The following is a 21,544-nucleotide window of genomic DNA, read 5'->3' as shown; positions in this document are numbered from 1 at the left end:
GCACACTGGAGAGGACGGTGAACTCTGAGTGTCAAGAAGCCTAGTCACATCTCTGCAACACCCCGAGGAGGACAGGGTGGAAGACTAATGGTCTGAAGGCAGCTGGGAGAGACTGGAGGGTTTCGGGAGATGCTGGGCGTGAAGGCGTGTGTTAGCATTCCAGAGCTGTTAAGAACTGTGGCTGAGACAATCAAGAAGAAAGGCTGATTTGGCTCACAGAGCTGGAGTTCTCAGGTCCTGTAAAGGCAGCGAGCTGGTCCTGATGACAGTATGTGGCAGATGAATGCTGCTACCTTATAACCATGGCAGGGACTGATAGGAAGGGGCCGGGGTCCTACCATTCCTTCAAGCGCTCCCAGAAGACCCCTACTAGGCCCTGTGTCTTAGAGAATCATCACCCGACACCACAGTCTGGGGATCAAGCAGTGAGTAGGTTAGTCTTTGGATGCCACCCCCGATCCAGATGATAACAGACAGAGACAATGAGGTCCACACCTATAACAGAACAGCCGCATAAAGAGTGAAGTTCCACCATGTGCAAACGGCATGGAGAGAAGCGGAAGACTTCTGCTGAGTGCAGTAAGCCAGGCTTGAAAAGACCAACACCACATGATCTCATTCCTGCGTGGATTTTGCACGATGCGGCTGCTGTGGTGCTGCACGCCTGTCACCCCAACACACGCCTGGGCCACACGAGACCTTGTCTTAGAACCACCATCACAACAAAACCAAACCGGAAGAATAAAAGCCATTCAGACCCAAAAGAGAAGGGTGGCCGGTAAAGGAAGAGGAGTTAGGGGAGGTGATGGCCACAGTGCATGGCCAGACAGGGAGTGAAGGGCATTATTATTATTTAATATTTCACTGTTGTATAATGTTATTTACTGTACTTACATTCCAAAAATCACTAAATCTCAAACAACCTCATCTAACAGTGACGACCATTTGAGGCAATGGTTATGCTAACTCGTTCCACCTTGGATTCACAAATCCCATCCCTCTGCTCTCTAGGTAGATACGAGTCTAATTTGTCAATTTACAGTTAGAAAAAATGGAAGAAGGGAACACAGACCTGCTGTAGCTGCTGGAGGGGGGCAGCCTGCCGCAGTCGTGGGCTAGCTGCTGGAGGGGGGCAGCCTGCTGCAGTCGTGGGCTAGCTGCTGGAGGGGGGCAGCCTGCCGTAGTCGTGGGCTAGCTGCTGGAGGGGGGCAGCCTGCCGTAGTAGTCGTGGGCTAGCTGCTGGAGGGGGGCAGCCTGCCGTAGTCGTGGGCTAGCTGCTGGAGGGGGGCAGCCTGCCGTAGTCGTGGGCTAGCTGCTGGAGGGGGGCAGCCTGCCGTAGTCGTGGGCTAGCTGCTGGAGGGGGGCAGCCTGCCGTAGTCGTGGGCTAGCTGCTGGAGGGGGGCGGCCTGCTGTAGTTGTGGGCTAGCTGCTGGAGGAGGGCAGCCTGCTGTAGCAGTCTGCCAGCTGCAGGAGGAGGGCAGCCGGGGCTGAACCCTGTGGGGCCTGGGAGCAACAACTGGACACATGCTCTTGTTTATGTAACTGTTTTATTGGGAGGAGGAGAATCAACACTTTACAGACTTAAAGGCTGCAACAAATCACAGATGCCCTTTGCAGACATCCCCATTCCGTTCCCACAGTACCCAGCCAGGACACAGCCAGGAGGTAATATTACAATAGGCAGAAAGAGGTACCAGAGTGCAAACCCACCCCACCCCATTTTTTCTTTTTCTTTTTTTGGGGGGTTGGGGTGCTTGAGGTCAAACCCTGAGCCTAGAGCATGGCTAAGCAAGTGCTCTGCCTTTGGACCACAGCCCATGCCTTCCACATTTTTGAGAGAACAGTCCAAATTCAAGAACTGTTTTCAAGTGGCTTAAACCCCTTGAGAGAATCCCGACAGGGCACAGCACCCTGGGAGACCGAGGAACTCAAACACCCTGCCAGGCTCCACAACTTTAAGGCAACAGGCCTCTCTGTGGACCTGGAGGGGTACACATAAGACTCAAGACTTACAGGTGACTGCATTTTGTATCAGAGGCCATGAATTCTCAGAACTGGACCCATGGTCACTGGGGGCCCAACTGGCCCTCTCTGAATCCCATTGGACACATAGAGGAGAATTTCTAACTCAGGAGGCACCAGAGCAAAAATGCTGTTTACACAAAAGTGGTAAGAATGAGCACAGGATGACGGTTGGCCCAGCTCACTCTCCTTCCCATGAAGTCCCAAGAAGGTCATCAGCAAAATTCTAACAGCCAGATACCACTACAGTGGTACTGTGGCGGGCTCAGTGCCCGAGGGGGTTCTGGGATCATGCCAAGTGACACCCTTCCAGAAAGAAATGCTCAGACCGTGCCTACACTTCAAAGTGAGGGATGAAGACGCCATGTACTTCTGGGTGTTTCTGAAGTCCTGATGTGGGGTGAGGATGGGGATGGGTGATGCCTGGGATGCTACAGGCAACCGTTTGGAATCCTCACTCCCGATGTTCTGTTACTTGATGGGATATGTGGTTGAGAATGCTGGTAGGAGAAAGCTGGTCAGGCCCCGCCTCCATGGAAGAAACTGGGGTGCTGTAGCCACAGTACGTACTCTTCTGAGGAAGCCTGTGGGAGCCTCAGGATACAGAACTAGAGAGTTTGGGTTCCAAGCACCCAGTTGTCTGACCAATGGCCACCATGGCCTTCAGGTGGTGAGTATGTGTGTATGCGTGAGCTGGGAATGGGAAGATGTGCATAGGTGTCATGTGGGCGAGAGAACACAGGGCTGTAGGGAACGATGCATAAAGACCTGCAAGGAGAAAAATATTCTCTTTTGTATTAACTCAGTATTACACCAGTCCCTTCTTATTTGGGGGGCAGTTTGGATATTAAGATAAAAAGAACCGTTAAGTGATGACACAGCACCAGTCGATCTGTCACCAGCTAACACTATCCATTTCTCCGTATGTAGCCAGAATCACCAAAACACACTTCTACTGGCCCAGGGCAGTGCTCTGCATTTGTCTGCACATGTCCGCTCTCACGTTTCCCTCACACCAACTCGCTTTCAGCTTGGAGCCTCTCCTTTGTCTCCCTCCTGACCCGGCCGCTGCTTACAGGTCAGCATGAGCAACAGCAGCAGTGGCAGGTGCCACAGGCTGCAGAAGAACAGCTTCCTTGAGCTCCGGCGGTCTGCATCCACGTAGAAGCGGAAGCCGAGGTAGGAGATGTACAGGTTGATGGGGAGGGAGATGATGGGGAAGGCCCACGTGGTGACGTCCAGCATGGGGGCAGCAGTCGACAGAGCAATCAGGGCCAGGCAATGGCGCAGTGCCACGCGCCGGCAGAGGGCTGGATGCGTGACCGACATCATGCAGTAACCTCCTCGGGAGTAGTCTTCTCGGAGGCCCCAGCTCAGGGCGTTGAAGTGGGGGAACTGCCAGGAGTACAGGATCCCGCCCAGAAGGAGTGCACCTGTGCAGAGGGGTGGGGACAAAGAGGACCCATCAGGTGCCAGCAGAGATTTCCAAAGGAAGGTTCTCTCGGTCCCAAAGTCCTGCTGGACTTTAGAGGGCAGGAACCAGCAACTCACATCTCAGTCCTCTCAGTGTGCTTTCTAGTGCTCTGCTAAAACATCATGACCAAAAAGACAGCATTAGGAAGAAAGGGTTTGTTTCTGTTTATAATTCTCATGTACAGTTTTTTACTGAGGGAAATTGGAGCAAGAGCATAAAGAAGAGGAACCTGGAGGCAGGAAGTGAATGAAGCAGAGACCATGGAGAACAATGCTTAGTGGCTTGCTCAACCTGCTTTCTTATATAATTCAGGAAGGACTACCTACCTTCCCAGAGGTGACACTGCTCCTGATGGGCTTGACCCTACCATATTAATCATTAATTAAAAAAAAAAGAAGCCCCAACAGAACTGCCTACAGGCCAAACTGATAGAGTTACTTTCTCAGTTGTGGCGCCTCCTCCCAGATACTCTATCCTGTGTCAACTTGACATAAAGTTACCTAGCGCACCTTCTTTGTTCTCCTCTCTGCCTCACCCAGCCTGGTAGGCAAGTCGGGAGGTGCGGGTCCTCTGCCTTAGGTGGGATGGGAAGAGAGGGCTGTGCAAAGGAGGGCTTAGGTGGGATGGGAAGTGGATTAGTGCAGGCCACCTGCTGCCCTCCCAACACTGTGACATGAGGGAAGTCAGTACTGAGTCTAGTCCTGACTCTAGGAGAGGAGCATGGGAGCAGGGTCACTGCTTAAAGGCCACTTAGGCCCACTGGCCTCCCCTCCTGGGTAAGTTCCCTGTGGGGCAACTAGAATGCCCTGTTCACACTGACACAGAACTGAGCATGCCTCTGGGCCACTGCTGAGACTCTGGCTTCTATCTGTGTACATTCTTCACTGGCGGACAACCTGGGCTTCCAGGACACCATTCCCCAGAGCCCAGCACAATAGGAAACTAACACAGAGTGTGTTAACAGGCTCAAAATAGGACAGTGCTGTACAGGCGATAGGACTACCCAGACAAAGACTTCCTCTGCACAAATTATGGCCATGACCCAGCTAACTGGACTGCAAACACCCTCTGATCCTGGGAATAGTCCCAGTGTATCTGGAACAGCAGAGAGGCTACAGTAGGAAAAGCAGAGCTGCAAGAGTGGGTTGGAGAGGCATCTGGAAACCAGGATAGAGTGGTGTCCCCACAGCACAGTGAGGAGAATGGATTTGGTGGGGTGGGGACTATGGGGAAGCAGAGGGTTTGGAAGAGAGCAGGGTCCTGGACACCCATGAATGCGTTCATGGCAGAGAAATGGAGTCTTATTTTTGGTCATTTTTAGATTGGCCATGTTTATTTGCTGCCCAGCCAGAATGCACTGTGGCTATCCGATCCAGGTACTATGGAAATGAACTACACATGCTAACCCAACCTACATGTCATTACCATCACCTTACAAACGAGAAGGTCTATAGCCGCTCCCTTTATCCATGGCTTCAGCTGCAGTTCAGAAATAGTAAATGGAAAACAAACTGATTTATAAGTTTTTTTTATTATTTTATTTCATGTGTATAGGTGTTTGGCCTGTCTTTCCAGATGTATGTCTGTATGCCACTTGCATGCCAGGTGTCCACAGAGGCCAGAAGAAGCCATCAGAGCCCCGGGATTGGAATTACAGCTGGTTGTGAGAAGTTACAGATGGTTATGAGTTGCTATTTGGGTACTGGGAATCAAACTCAGGTCTTCTGGAAAAGCAGCCAGTGCTCTTAACTGTTGAGCCACATCTCCAGTCCAATAATAACTAAATTTTAAATTGTGTGTGTTTCTGAGCAGTGTAATGAAACCTCACACAGTCCGCTGTAGCTTGCCTACAATGTGAACCATCAGTTTGCTCAGTGTGTCCATAATGTCTATGCGACCTTCCCATTAAGCACTTAGCAATTAATCTCAGCAAGTTTTCCGACAAGGATATGGGAGGGCAAGGCATGATCTGAGGCTTCAGATATCAACCTAGGTCGTTGGGGGATCTTAGAAGCATTTCAAGCAGGGGCAGGGACAACTGGAATCAGTATGGCCCAGTGACTCCTGGCAGTATTGCCTGCAATCAGATTGGGGTGAGGGGCAGGGGTGGGGGCAGCTGGGATCAGTATGACCTGGTGATACCTGGTACTATGGATGCGATCAGATACATGCTTTAGGAAATTGTTCCTATAGGATGCCCAGTAGGCCCCTTCCCATATGAAGGGTACCCAAGGAGTACCTGCTGGAAATAACAACAGAGACATTTTCTTGTTCATTAAGATAAGAGATAAGAGTCCTAGTACCTGTTTCAGCGACAAACAGAGGACACATCTGAACAGGAAGTCCTCTTGGGGAATTAGCAGGCAGGGAGGGAAGGCGGGGTCACCCAGTTGCAGCTGAAGGAGCAAATGGTGAAGGACCTAGACTTCTTGGGATTTTGATAGAAATACAGCTATATCTGTAATTATCTGTATCTCAGGGCGCAGGGTGACTTTAAAGCTCCTGAGCATCACATGTGGGAAAGCAAGCTCTAGTGGAGCTCATGAGCTGCCTTGGACCCACAGGCCTTGAGCTGAGTGCAGTACGCAGCAATGACAGCCACATGGGGTGTGGGTATGACAAGGGCAACAAGTGACTGTCTTGTCAGGAAAAACTCCCTGTGGCAACAGACACAGGGCATGGGTAAGGGAGACAGGAGGACTCGGGAGGGATGGTAAGGCTCAGCGCTCCGGGTGGGTTTTATTCTAGAAACGACTGAGAAAGAACAAACTTGCCATGGTTAAGATGGCAGCTGCAATGGGAACTCTTTCTTCAAGTGCCACCCCCACCTTTGGTGTGCCGACTGCAGTTGTCTGTGTTGTGCAACAGAAAATTTTGGCTGTGCTTCTATTTAGAGCAAGAGAGCTCAGGCAGAACCTCAGTTCTTGAAGAGCAGCAAGCTGTTGTCCTAGGGAGGAAACTGGTGTGGGTTTGGCTCATGTCACAAGCGAAATCACGTTCGGATCCACAGCTTAATGGATCCGAACTACAGCTACAGGCAGAACACCACCCACGGCTCCGCCTGCTGCGTTTCAGCTGCTGCTGCTCACGGAAGAAAAGGAAAACAAATGCTTTCTTCATCAAGATAAGGTGAGGTGGGGCAGGAAGGCCCGAGTCAGCTCAGAACTGCGGTGGGGCCCACCTTCCCGGTGGGGTGAACACAGCACGGGCTGGAGAATTCAAAGATCTTTCGGCACATCCCTTTAGCCTCACTCCCCCAAAGAAGTTCATTTTTAGTGGGCCTGTCTCCCCTGACAGCAGATACCAACTGCCTGCTGGAGACTGCCTACTCTTGGGGGTGGGAGGCAGGGATGTTCCTCTGCTGGGCTGGGGCCAGGGAAGGAGACAACACAAGAGTGAGCTGGAACTCATAGTCTCTGTTTCTCTTCCTTTCTTTCCTTTTCACATTTTGGAGACAGGGTCCCATTCTTAGCCCAGGTTATGCTGGAGTTCTCTATGTAGCCCAGGGTGGGCTCAAACTCAAAACAATCCTCCTGAGTGCCAGGATTACAAGCACAAGCCACCATGCTTGACTTCTTTTTAAATGAGTGTTCTCATTTTCTTAGACCTACCTGGGAGAAACATCCGCTTTCTTCCCGTTAATCACAGGAGAAATCTACGGAGCAGTCATGCAGCAGTGGGTGTGACTCTAGAGCATATCCAGGCATCCAGCACATTGCTAATCCCCCTGCTTATGTGGAAGGCAGAGAAGAGCAACCACCGTGCATGTACGGACACTGTCCCAACAAATCCTGCTCTCATCAACATCTCCTCACTGACACTTGGGGAGATTTTCCAGCTCTCTTCAAAACTCCTATTTATTATTTCTATAAAAAACAGACTGGGGGCCTCTCCCCATGTCCAGAAATGTTCTTCTATCACTGTTGACAAAGAAAGGTCAGCAATCCATCTACGCAGTACCTTTCCAAAAAGAAGAGGGATCCTCAAGCGGGAGCACTGACCTCGGGGATGTACTCTTCCAAGGATGATTGCTTTGGAGGACGCCTGGTGGGTACCTGCTATCCTTACAGAAGCCTATTCACTGGCATTCACCATCCACATATGACCTTGGTAAGGATAAGAACCCGCTGCAGTGACTGTTGGGTTAGGTTTGGTCCTCTCTAAACGTGGCCCATGAAGCTCATCTGTTGCATGGCTGGTCATACTGGGACTTTCAGGGCTGGACAGTTGCGGAAGCTGGCAGAAGTAGAGCTGGACCAGAGCTTCACGGTCACAGGTTTTAAAGCCTTTCTTTGGGGGACTAACACAAAGGCACTTCTGAAGTGGTCGGTCACTGCAATAGACTTCTATGGAGAGGCAGATAAAGGGAGCAGGATGTGGGGCCAGTTTATCAACTGCACAGGAGAGACAAAAGGCCAGATTAAAGGTCCTCTGGAAACAGGAGGAACGGTGGGCATTTGCAACTTGGAGAATTCTTTGCAAGGAACTTGGGAATGATGAAGAGGATGTGTGGCAGGGGTTTGGGGGTTCTCTCTAACCTTGTGTGCATCCTACTTTCAAGCACATCTAGAGAAGCTGTCATTGAAGGGAGAAAAGTACAAAGCTTTGATCCTTCTCAGACTACCTCCCTAGAAGTTTGGGCCCCCATAGATTCTTTCCAGAATTCAAACTCCCTTAGCTCACGTCCCCAGTTCTTCTCAGCATCATCCTCAATGTTACTTCTTGTCACCAGAGCTAATTCTGCGGCATTCTGCACCAGGCACTGTGTGCACCTGCGGCTGTCCAGCCAAGGCCTACTCTATCCTCTCATCTAGGTGGTACTGGCTTGGTACCCTAAAAGCCACAGTCAACTGTGATGCCAATGAACCTGAGCAAACACAGCTAGTCTGCAATTATATATGCAGATGTTGCTGCTATGGCATCGACACCACACAGCCACTTTCACTGCCTTTCTGCTTTAATGTTGGACACTGGCTAAAGTTGAGGGTTCTAAATATTGTTGCCGAATATTTCCACAAGTCTTCCTTATTTCATTTTGTATTTTAAAGACAGCATTTATCGATGGTGGTGCAAGTCTTTAATCTCAGGATCCAGGAGAGAGGGGCAGGCAGATTTCTGAGAGTTCAAGGCCAGCCTGGTCCACACGGTGAGACTATCCCACCATCCCCCCAACAGAAGGAAAAAGAGATGCTGTTTATCTTAGCTGTGCTGTGCTCTCAGCCACTTAAGGTAACATCTCACAGGATCAGACACTCATTTTGGAGTCGGACGCAAGCGGAGGCAGGATTTTAGAGGAAATCTCTACAAAGGCTTGGGTTCAATAGTACTGGGTATTTAGTAAGCCTTTCATACATATTTGTTGAATAAATGAGTGATTGAATTCCCTCTGCTAGCCTCTCTCATCTGGGACTATAAGTTAAATAAAGTAGAAGGAGGGTTAAGGTTTTGCAGTTTACCAGGCGAGGTTAAAACAACTCACTCTTTTTGTTACTAAAGCCATCCATCTGCCAAGTGTCACCTCCTGATAAGAGCCCATTTCTGAGTCCCCATTTGTAACTGAATGTTGGCTGACATAATTAATGTTTACTGCACAACACCTGAATTACCAACCAGACTGTAACCATCATCACTGCAGAGACTGCAGGGACGACAAGGACTTTCTTTAGATTTAGGAAAAGGAATCCCAGCATCTCTAAGGAGAGGGGGAAGGGGGACGGGAAAGGGATCAAGATTGAGACAAACAGTCTCTGGAGATAAACACTGTCGAGAGGCCTAATGTGTATGGCTCCAGGACCCTGGCTGGTGGCCGAATGTCAGCTGCCAGCCACTTATCTGACTAGCTCCCTAGGGACTCCTTCACTGGGGTTCCAGCAGGTCACTTCTGTCATTGCCATCCCTGTTCCTCTGCATGTGGGACCAAACCAAGTACTTCATCTCCTAGGGCAGCAGGCAGCAGGTTAGCTCTGCCAGCAGTGAGACGGCCACCCTGCGTTCTAGCTGTGGAGCATTTCTAGTGTTTCCTACTAACAGTACTTAAGTTTAAAAAAAAATAATAAAATAAAGGCAGAATAATTAGGTGGGGGGGGGGAGGAAAAGGCCACCTCTGAAGCCCAGGTAAAATCCCATCACAATGGCTCACTCTGTAGACAGAAGGGCTTTGTAAAAGGCAGGCATTTCCCGCGCACAGAAGCAGTTGGCTGCTGTGCCCTGACTGCCTTGATATGACAGCCACAAACAAAGCCATTGGCTGTGTGAGCGGGAGAGAGCCGAGTGGTTTCCAGTCCTCCGGGAAGCTAGGAAATAGCAAGTATCAAGAACAACTGACGTTTGTTTAGCTTTCACAGTTCCTGCCTGCTAATGTGCTTAATCCTCTTCACCACCCCCAAATCCCACCTCACTTGTCCTGTGATGGACAACGGCCAGGCAGATCCAAAGCCCTCCAGGGACCTTCCTGACTGGGGCACCCTCAACACAAATTCTTTTCCACCATCTGGTACAAAAAAAAAAAAAAAAAAAAATCAAAGCAGTTGTGGGAAAAGACTCAGCAATCCATGGGACATACTCCCTCCATGTTTCTTGTCCTTCCAGGCGAGAGGAGAGGCCAAGAAAACACTTCATCGCCCAGCAGTCTGTGTCCAGCACAGACACTACAGAAAAACCCATGCCACCAAGGGAGGAAACGGGCTTCTGGATGTGGTCCTAACCTTTCTCTGTGGGTTACTGTGACACACAGGCCCCCCCACACCCGCCGTCTTCGTCATGTACGCCCTACAGGTAGGGCTAAAGGCCTTCCACCTCATCTACTGCCCAGCAGCTTTGCTGCCATCCTGACCTCTATCTACCGAGCCCAGCTAATCTTTTGCAGAGGGAGGCATGGTCAGGGACACTAAAGTGTTGCTGCTGGTTACGGCGGGCCCTGGTTCCCTGGGGGTGGCAGTGGGTGACAAAGGAATGGAAAATAGTCAGTCAATCTGCCTCCTTTCAGACAGCTTCTGTCTACCCCCATCTTGCTGGTATTAACAAGTTGTTCTTTCAGAGGGCAATCAGACTAATGCTTCACCGAAATACTTGCAAGGTGAAACAATGACCTGGGAGGATGAAGGGCAGGCCTAGGATGGGCAAAGTCCTATAAGGAAGGGCAGAGGGTATGCAGCGGTGGGTGTTGGAGGAGAGAGGCACATGGGCCTAGGACAGTGGTGAAGGCAGGCTCTACCAATGCTCGAGTCTCCAGTACCCAGGAGAACCTGCTGCACTTCGCTACAGAGATAAGCCCGATCTCCTTGCAGGTTCAGTTGCCCCAGGGTCTCTAGCTTCTTTGACTGTACTATCAGTTCCTCTGCAGGGAGTCATTGAAGGTACCATCTCGGCCCACACTGCACTATCCCAGCTCTCAATACACTCACAATCCTTCCCATCAACTGGCCTCTAAAGTCTTCCTGAACTCATGTGGAAGGTGTGAGCCCATGCCGTCAGGAGACACTAAAGCTTGTCCATCCTTAAGTAATGTCTGTCTGCCTCTCCTAGGATAAGCTCAGCCATGATTTTCACGAGCACAGGGGTTTGAGTCAGTTTTGTATCTCTCAAAGTCAAGTACACATAGGCCCTCAACACCTGCATGATGAAGTGACTATGGGCACTAGTTTGGTAAGATGGTAGACAGGCAGTTGCCAGGTCTCCCAGCTGCTCTTGCTTCACTAATTCGACACCCACTTCATCTCCCATTTCCTCTTCCGGTAAGTGTGGTATTCCAAGTCCTGCCACTCCTGGCTTCTCTGAAGTCCCTACTCTGAGGCTCAAAGATGAAATGGTCTGGAGTACTACACAAGAAAGGAAAGTGTTTGCCATTTCCCCCTCAGAAAAGCTCCTTCTACCCATCCGCATCCCATCCACATCTCCCAAGAGCAGAACCCTGGCGCTCGCCAACCTCTGTAGACAACGCACCACTGTCTGTACAGCTTGAAGCATCGGCCCCACGCTCTAGGTATTTCTGAGGTTCGTAAGGCTAGAGCTCTTCGGGATTCTGCCTTTGTGAGTTTGAAGAGTGTGGTTCTTGGAGCAGGGGCATCAGCAGCACCTGGGAACTTGTTACATGTGACATTCTCGGGCTGTCTGAGCTGCATGCTCAGCGGCCCAGCAGCATCTGGGAAAAATGAACGGGCACTGAGTTGTGAAGCGGTGCTTTGGTTTAGCAGGACAGGGACAGGTTCATACGGCACCCACTGTTAAAAGGCCACACACATCAAGGAGTTGACATGGCTTCAGGAAGACAGTCTCTGCTTCTAGGCAGTGCTTTCTGAGTGAGCTACCTGACAGAAACTGTTCTACCTTCTTATTGATGTGACGAACACTGAAAACAGATGAAAGGTGTCTCGTAGCTCACAATTCAGACCACCATCTGCCCAGTCATGTTGGACCTGGAGGAGGTAGTTCATGAGGGAAGCAGGCATGTGGCAGAGGAGGTTGCTCACTTAGAGCAGTCAGAAAGAAAAATTAGGCCCTGGCCCCTGTAAGGATGTATTCAAATGATCTACTTTATCCAACTCTGATCCACTGTCTCTTAAAGCCCCCACCGCATCTCAGTGTTGCTGCCACTGGAGACCAAGCCTTTCAACCTTAAACATTTTAAGGGACATGTCATATTTGAACCTTAAACAAAGGTTCTGCTCTGTGCTGTCAGTATGGCAGCTATGAACCAAATGTGGCTCTGGACACCTGAATGATGGCTAGTGGAACTGAGGAAATCTAGGCTTATTTGATTTAAAAATTAAACAGTCATCCACGGTTAGCAGCTACCATCCTCAACAGGGCAGAGGTGACTAAACTGCATTAACTGAATTGCAGTCAACTTAGCTCCTGAAAAGCCAGCAACGAATACTTTACAACACTCTCCTACATTCTGTCCTCTGAAAGACAAACTCGTAGATCTGCTCGTTCTGATCTCGGCTCTGTTGGATGAATGCTTCATACACGGAGCTATTGCTACCTTTTCTGGACAGACCCTTAAGGGTTAGGTACATGATGTATCTTTTTCCTTTTTGAAAGTGTTTTGCAGGGTTTGCCTCAAATTTGTGGTCCTTCTTCCCCAGTCCCCCGAGCAGTAGGGTTACAAGAATCTAAGACAAAGAACAGAAGTCAGTGTCGAGAATTGACAGAGGAACTTCTCTTGGTGTCTTCAGAAATCTTCTGTCTTATACTGGGTTCTGTATCATTTTCTAGACAGCTGCGTACTCTTTGTGAACAAGGCATGCCTGGCCCCTCGGCCACCCATCACTAACAAGTCTATATACAATTAAATTTTGGATTATAGAAAGGTCATGTAGAACTCAGGTCACCAGACTTGTTGGCAAAAGCCTTTACCTGATGGCACAGTTGCTGGGTTTTTAACTTTGGATGTCCCAGCTCCTATAAGTATACATCTTTCTCATACAAATGACTTAATCTGGTGTGGCAGCACAGGTCCAACTACAGTAACAACCCATCTGTCCTCAGAACTCCTCCACAAAGAGAGATCATCATCAGTACAAGACGAGAAGACTGGGAGAAAGGTCAAGCTCAGGTCCGAGGTCAGCAGCAAACAGGGGCTGGCCCAGCTCTTGCTTTATAGCCCTTTGCTTCTGCTGCCTGCCTCCCACGTGGATGAGGCTCAAGCTGGGTTTATCACAGGGCAAAGGAGCACGTGAGCTTTAGAATGCTGTATTTGTACATTCATTAAAACCCACCACTTACAGGATATTAAAACCATTTTCGGAGACGATCATGGCAAAGGTGTAATCACATTTATGCATTTGCCAAATCAGAGCTTTTATGAAAAGTTTCAGAAATGTGGCTTACAGGGCAACGGTTTATGGCCAACTGCCTTTTGATCTCTCATGTGAAAAATATGTACTTACATATATTGCAGGAAACCTCACCACTTCCTTCCTAAGTGTCGGTCAAAACACTAATTACTTGACTAATCAGACTGTGACGCTCCCCTCACAGATGGTAAAATGAGCTATTTTCACCCCACAAATCCAGTTGTGACATACCACCAAAAAATGGAGACCCACTGAATGGTTTTACTGTAGACAGCATGAACAATTTAAGCAAACCATGTAAAAGTAAACGAGGAGCTAATGAAGATAATTTGTCCTTTCACAAGGAAAATGAGCCTACTCCAGGGGAAGGAAGGAGGCCAGTCAGCTAGGTGACATGGCTTCAGCAGGGAACAGCAGGCCAGTTCCACATCCCTTCCCCACAGACTGGCCTTCAGGTGATCACTTTTTTCAGGGCTTTTCCTCACTTTACCTGCAGTCACAGGCCTCCTGTTTTCTCTTAAGTCTTCCCTAGGTCTCCCATGTCAGGATGACACGGGATGCCCCATCAATACATTGTCGTAGGAATCACTGGAGTGAAACGGAACTGCAGTGAGCCCCATGGAGCCCCGACTGGTGAGTGCCGAGTTCACTGGAAGACTCATGAACTCTTGCATCTGGCTCTCACCAGCCTGTCTGTGGAGAAAAGCCTCAGTGTTGCACCAGGAGATACTCACCAGCATCAAGGCTTCCGGTTGCGGCTGTCCAGCCCATGACAGGGGGGATGGCTCCAACCACGGCTCCAATCCAGGTATTGGCGATGCTGATCCTCTTCAGCGGTGTGTAACAACAGGTGTACAGGAAAATGTTGAAGACCCCCAGGGCCCCTGTGAGTGGATTCACTCCCCAGGTCAGCAGGGCCACTCCTGGCACCGCACAACAGGTGGCAAAAGACACAGCTAGCAATGGGCTGGAAGAGAGCAGAGGACATAGTGAATACAGTCCACTTAGCTCTGGCCCGCAGCCCAGAGCCTGCACTGATGAGGAGCCAGCATCTTCACATCCACTGAATGGGATGGGACCTTCTTCCTAGGTGTGAGGAGTCTTCCTGAGACTAGAAAGAAGCCCAGGTAGGAGGTGGCGCCCCCTTGCATTCCTCATCTCCTCTTTGGGCTCTGTTCTAACTGTTACTAAATAAGGGACAGACACAAACAATAAAACAAGTTCTGGACAAAGACAGGATCCCTTCCACAAGACATTCTACTCATTTGCTTGCACTTTAAAGTGTCCCCAAATCGATTCCAAACAGCGATGACTGCCCCAGGGAATCTGCACGGCATCAACTTCGGTAAATTACAAGTTTTAGGCCCTGTAATCCCATGACATCAATTGACACCAGGGCCGGTGCAACTGCCAAAGATGTAACCTGGTTTGTGACTGTGATTCTCAACAAGAGGTCACAGAGGGCTATGCATGTGAAAGAACATTCTACAATGTGAAAAACTTTGTGGGGATAGAAAAGTGTGGACCTCCTGGTTCCTGCTTATATACACAGTTATTTTCTCTCAGGGAATCAATGTAGGTCACTCAAGACTGTGTTTTCTCTGTGAAAGCTACAATTCAACTCCCAAGAAATTCATGTTTGCAGTGTCCCAGACCCACGCAACTACAGGGGCCACAAAATGCTTCATGAGAAGCTCTAGTCACCAGTTAGCAGCTTCTAGAGGGTTCTGGTTTAAAAAATGTCATTTCTCGAAGGGATGCAATCAATTGAGATAACACCTTCCTGTTGCCAAGGCTGCGGTGTGCTCCCACTGAGGAGGGGTGCTCTGGACTGTCAGCTGGGCCCTCTAAGAAGGACTAATTTGCAGAATGATGCTGAATTTGAACTCAATCTCCCCCAGCCCCACAGGAGATGGGAGTGGAGAAGAAGGAGGGCCCAGCAGCTCACTCTGACTCTCACTTAGCTGGCCCCCTTTCTACCCAGAGGCTGTGGTCGCCCTGCCTGGAAGGTGGACAGAGCAGAATGGGGTTTTCAGGAAAGTGGGAGCACACACGGACATGTGGCCATCCTAAGGTCACAGAAGAACCATGGCTTTCACTAAGACCTGGGTGCAGACTCCATGGCCGATGACTCCTGAAATACTCAGGCACCCTCAGCCTTTCTTCCATTTGTCTGTCTATCACCCCCATCCCCACAATTCCCCTTTCTGTGATCTACTGTTTCTGCTCCTGCTGGGAAAAGGTCCTGAAAACACACAGGTCAGACCATTTCAAGAGGATGGTTTACTATCGCAGCACCTGGCTAGACGTGATCTCCAGCCTGTGTCTCCTGTGATCTTGAACTTACTGCCCACCTTTAGCTCTCCATGGGGACACATGCCTTTCCTTCTCACATGGTAGTGACAAGACCTCAGATTACAGAAGTGGCTGCCCTTTGTTTTTAAGGACACACTCTGCACTTCTGCTTTGACTCATTTTCCTGACTAATCTCTTTTATTTATTTATTTATTTATTTATTTATTTATTTATTTATTATTTTATGTGTGTGCTTGGTACTTGAAGAGGCCAGAAGATTCAGATCCCCAGGAACTGCAGATGGCTGTGAACCACTATGTGGGTGCTGGAAACAAAACTCGGGTCCTCAGCAAGAGCACGGAGAGCTCCTAGCTGCCGAGTCATCTCCCCCCCCCTCCCCATTTGTTAAATCCTATTGTCTTCCTACTCCACACATCCTCGAATGTGCCTGTCTCCCCAAGGAGATCCTGCTAGGCACATCATCTTCAAACTGAAGATACAGATGGAGTGGGGCTCTAAACTGGACATGCACCTCTATCTCCTCCATTTCATTCCTAAGGCCGGGACAAACACTGACTGACTTGGAACTGTCTGGAACTGTCCAGATGAAAGATCAGGAAGCTGCGTAGGTGTTATCATACATGCCGAGAAAGGAGCGCAGAGGCAGTAAGACCCATGTAAGCATTCTGTTTTCTTTCAAAAAGGTGGTTTCCAGTTTATGAGAACAGCTCTTCCCATACATGGAACTCCAAAAGGCTGGTTTTATTTTCTGGCAGGAAAAATGTGGCTCATAAACATATTTATTTTTCCTGAATTGGCCCTTGTGTTTCTTTTGGGGCAAAAAAAAGGAAGAAGAAGAGGGTTGTTCCAGTCGCCAAGGGCTGGGAAGCAGTTGGATTCAGGGTGTTAGTGCTATGAAAAGCCCTTTCAGAGACGCACACGTGAATTTAATTTATTGAGATAGGCAATTTGGGGTGGAAGTTTAGTTTCTGACCTGTGTTAGAATCACAGAAATCATGAGGTTTGATCTTGGCATCTAAATCAATGTGCTCAGGGGCATGAATGAAAACCAAGTAGGCCAACAGGCTGCACAAACAAGAATGAGGATATTTACCCAGCATGCCCTGGGAAGCCCAGCACCAGGAGAGAGTGCCCCAAGCGGCAAACTTCAGTCCTCAGGTCCATTATCCTCTTGTATTTCATTTTTGCTAAAATTCTAATTGTAAATGTAATGCACATTCAACTCAGAAAATTTGCAACTATAAAAATAAAAAAGAAGAAATTCTAAATGAGTCCGAGATAGATATGGTTTACACCTCAGCCTTTTCTTGTCCTACAGTTACTTTGAAAGTAAATATTCATTTATGATTTTGCTACTTCTTTAATTTCCCAAATCTTCGGATTCTCCATGTCACTACTTGGTTTATATCAGCGTAGATGGTTACAAAGTGGCTTATTCTATGGACATATGACAACTTAATCAACATACCCTTTATGAATACAGTATTTTTATCATTTTAAAAATTCAGGTACTACTTGGATGAACTTCTCATGGAGACTTCTGCTCATGGCTCCACTTAGGAGACCTTGCAGAGAGATGGTATGCACTATCCTGCTGCTTTAGAGCCACCAGGCTCTGCTGTTGATGTGCACATTTTAAGATGCATGGTATGACACCTGCTGCCAGCCTGTATTGCACAGCGGTCACTCCCGCCAGTGGCACAGAAGAGTGCCCACTTCCATAATCTACATTAACACCGTGGATGTGGAAATGGCACTAAAAACGAAGCAAAACCGAACCAACAATTGCCAACAGGATCGATGGAAAACAGCATCATATATCTCCAAAACAAATACCACAACCGCTCCCACAACAGCAACAAACAACAACAGAGCCGACTCCTACAATTAACACAGTATACTTAGAGAGCATAGTATCTCCTCATTTTTCTGGTGAGAAACAGACCCAATGCAAGTAAAAGAACTTGAAGGTAGTCTTGGGCTTGGGTTTATAGGCTGGCTCATTAATTGAATCCAAAGTGTCCCAGCGTGTGCAGACCCTCAGATTTCCTGGGTCAGCTCAGGTTTGTGGGATCTGTCGGTGGTGTGCAGTCTCCCATCTGAGCTCCTTGGGTTTTCCTCGTTGTTTACCTACTGCACCTCCTGACAAAGCACAAAGAACAGCCATGGCTGAAGTGCAGACACAGGCTGTAAGACAGAGGACAGACTGCTCGCTCTCCTGCTCCCCGCTGGCTGTATGAAACAGGGAGACATGGGGGTACCTACCTCAGTGAGCCACGATGGGAGGGCAGAGTAGAAATGTTTCAAGGAGGACATGAATCTATCTTATAGTGTTTACTTAATTATTTAATGAGTGCTGGCATTAAAGGTGTGCACTACCACATCTGACTGGAAGGAAAGTTTATACTGAGAGCTGACGATGGATGAGAGGGAGAAGGGCAGAGCGGCAGAGAAGGCTCTGCGAGATGACTAAGTGGGGAAAGTGCTCTCTCAAAGCCTGATGACCCGAGGTTAACCCCCAGATTCCTTGGTGAAAGGAAAGAAACAACTCTTAAAAATTGTCCTCTGATTACCACATGTCCTATCACACACACACACACACACACACACACTCACACACAAATACATGTAATTCTAAAAATTAAAAAAAAAAGTATCCAATGTAATTCTACCACCAGAGGGTTACTGGTCTCTGAAACTTGGGAGGAAGAAGCAGGCAAGGAGAATGGTTTCGGGAAGAGAGAATATAGCTAGTGGCAACTGGGCTACGTCTTAAAGTTCAGTTTGCCAGGAAAGCGACAGCATCACCGCGATATTAAAGCTGTAGAAGCCTGGCACTTTCTGCTGTGTATGTGCTCTTAGGCCCGGCAAGGGCCACAGGCAGCAAGCAACAGACACCTGTTTTTCACCTGGAAAAAAGTGTCCCTTTCTTACCTTGTTAAACAGAACAAAGACTCTGCTTACACGATGAGAGTGAAATATCACAGGTCACAGACTGAGGGCAGCCATTCCTGTGATTTCAGGCCAGCTACCCTGTACACCATCCCCTGGTCACACCGTTTAGCGACTGCTCGACTGCTGCGGAAAGCCCATCTGCACCTCCCTTCCTTGAAGGGTCTCCAGGTCTCCAACACGGAGATAAGGCGCTGACACAGGAAGTGGAACCACCTCTTTTATTCCTGACTCACTTTATTCCGCATTTAGAACTCGGTTTTAAACCTCCCTATTCCCGTTCTGCTCTTTATATGCGTTAACTCTCTAGCAGTTCATGTCCATCTGGCGTGTCACAGCTGGCTGCCAGGGGGTAAGCTGAGGAGAAAGGCTCAGCAGGCCTCCTTGGGTTCCCTTGGGTCCAGAGCCAGGAATGGATTTCCGGGCCCACCCTCCACAGTGTTTCTGGGTGTGGCTCACAGATTAGAAGCAGTGGCTTAACCTGGGAAACAGGTAAGACTCCAGCCAGGCTTGCTACAGGTCACAAACTATGCCACCTCACTGCCAACACAGTGCTGGCATTCACATGGCAAAGCCATACTTTCTGGGCCTACAGGAACCACTAAACTCAGTGCTCACTGTGGTTGGCCAGGGCAGGTCACCCACCCACTTTAAGTGCCTCTCAATGCATGCTCCCCCTGACCTGTTCCAGCAGAAAGAACATGGGGTCATGACCTAGCAACAGTAGTCGCTAGCAAAGAAATGGTGTGTCCCTTGGTTTCCCTGGCTCACCTAAAATGACTTAGTCAAACAGCTTCAAGTGTGTGTACCACTAAAAGTATTGTTGTGGGATAATTCTTTTGTACACTGTGAAGATGTGTCACTGTGACTGATTTAATAAAAAGCTGAATAGTCAATAGCTAGGCAAGAGAGAAAAGGTGGGACTTCCAGGAAGAGAGAGGAAGTCGAAGGAATGACTTGAGGCATGCAAGACGCCAGCGAGACACGGATCAAGTTGGGTATATAGTACAGAGGAGAGGAAACCGAGTCACATAGAATGTAGATTAACTGAAGCAGATTAATGAAGGTTATAAGAGCTAGCTGAGGACATGAAAACTAAAGGCCAAGTTTTCATGATTAGTAGTAAGTCTCCATGCTGTTACTTGTGGGCTTGTGTAGTAGTACAAAGTACTACTACAAAGACCCCTAAGAAGAAGTTGAAGGGTGGTCAAAGTGCTGGTGACTGCTAACCCTGGGTCATTGGAGCCCTACCCCTGCTCCAGTGCCTGCTAAACATTTTCTCAGCAAAATTATTTAAAGTCTTTTAATTTTGTTCCTATTGTCTGCTTTCCTGATGGCAGAATGGCCAGCACAATGGCCAGGACACAGGCACCCTGAGTCTAGGTCTCATCCGGATGTTTAACCACTCACGAAACAGTGCAACTGCCTGGGAGAAGCTGTCAGGTCCTTTGTTTCCTCAACAAAAAGATGGGGTTGGAGTGAGGGCTCTTCCAGTGTTGTTCCTCATTTAGGTAAGAAGGCTCGTTAGCAAGGCACAGGGGAGGAAAGGGTCTCCCGTGTCCAGCTGTGCCCCCTGTGCAGAGTTCTTCCTCTGTAACTTCAGCTAAATGGGGAACAAATTCTTCATGGAACCTCTTATGGATGGAGCACAGGGCACCCAACGTGTGCAAGGGACTTCCCTTGTTTGTTTGTTTACTCATTCATCCCCACTTCTCACTACCTGGACAGTTAATCACTACCCAGGCAGCAGAACAGACAGGAAAACAGGGACGTTTTATTTAGAAAGGAAGACAGACATTAAACACACAGGCACAAGTCCCGTGGGCTCTCACTGTAAAATCAGCTACATGAAAGAACACACACAATGAGATGGCATTATTTAAGTAGGGAGGACCCTTTCAGCAGAGCTGGATATAGGGGCTTTGAAAACGCAGAGTGAGTCTTTCCCTGGTTTATTTCTAAACCTACAGACAAAGGACTTTTTTTGCAGGTATTTTATTTATATACAGATATTTTTATTCGCAGTTACAACTTAAATAAAAAAATTAATTTTCTTCTATCAAATCACAGAAAATGGACTAGCAATAGGCAAAACCTGAATGATCTTCAAAAAATGCTGGTGTTCCCAACCTTGTCACTTGTGACAGTGTCCAGTGGGATCAGAGGCACTAGGGTCGCTGCACGGATCTGGCTGGACTGAATTGGTATGGGAAAGACCAGAAATGAATATGCAGAGGGTATGACAATAGGTGACCAAGCTTTAGTATGGTGATATGCAGTTTCACTGCCTGGTGATTTAAGGGTATGAGTACGTGTAGGGACAAGGCAAACAGCCCTGTCTGGCAGTGTGGGAGGGTGGACTGACCAAGAGAGCTCCTTCATACTCAGCCACTCATGCAAAGAGGTTCATGGTTCACAGTTCATGATGAGGGCTGGATGATTTACTTCAAAACTGACATGCAAACTGAATTACATTTTAAATTATGGAATTTCTCTACTGCCTTTCTTGCCCAAGGCTACTACCGAAGAGAAACTGACAGACCAAGAATGGGGGTTTATCCACATATTTTCAAGGGTCTGACTTTCCTCCCTTGGAATGGAACATGGCTTTGTTTACTAAATACTGGTCCTGATATAGCTCTATTGAAGGAGAAATACACGGATTAATTTTTCAATGTATTGCACTTAATAAATATAATTTAAATTATTTGACTTTTAAATAACTTCCTGGGGAAACTGAACCCTTCTGTTTAAGCAGTATGTTGGGGGTCCAGGAAACACTGCATTAAATTAAGCTTTATGAACACAGGTAATTGGCCTATTCAAAAATTAATCTTATACTCTTGGCCATCCTTCCCGCACAAATGATTTTTAAATTACAAAATAAAATTTCCTTTCTTCAAAAACAAAAGAAAAGCTTAAATGTTCACCAAATCAAGCCAATTTAACTTTAATTTCCTGCATAAATCCCGTGCTTGAGCTC

General features: G+C 48.2%; 1 protein-coding gene across 1 annotated transcript in view; it reads right to left on the bottom strand.

The window, feature by feature from the left end:
- Window positions 1-1,530: 1,530 nt before the first annotated feature.
- Cox10 (cytochrome c oxidase assembly factor heme A:farnesyltransferase COX10) overlaps window positions 1,531-21,544 on the bottom strand; it is a 110,204-nt gene continuing 90,190 nt past the window's right edge. The window contains exons 6-7 of the mRNA XM_048448254.3: window positions 14,028-14,260; window positions 1,531-3,455 (exon numbers count right to left, since the gene is read on the bottom strand). Of these exons, the coding sequence (XP_048304211.3) occupies window positions 3,049-3,455; window positions 14,028-14,260 (640 nt within the window). The 3' untranslated portion in view covers window positions 1,531-3,048. The remainder of the gene's footprint in view (window positions 3,456-14,027; window positions 14,261-21,544) is intronic.

This window comes from Myodes glareolus, chromosome 9 (genome assembly GCF_982192425.1).
Source record: "Myodes glareolus chromosome 9, mMyoGla1.1, whole genome shotgun sequence".
Taxonomy (NCBI): domain Eukaryota; kingdom Metazoa; phylum Chordata; class Mammalia; order Rodentia; family Cricetidae; genus Myodes; species Myodes glareolus.
Note: the sequence above shows the minus strand (reverse complement) of the source record. Positions and strands in the feature narration are given on the sequence as shown.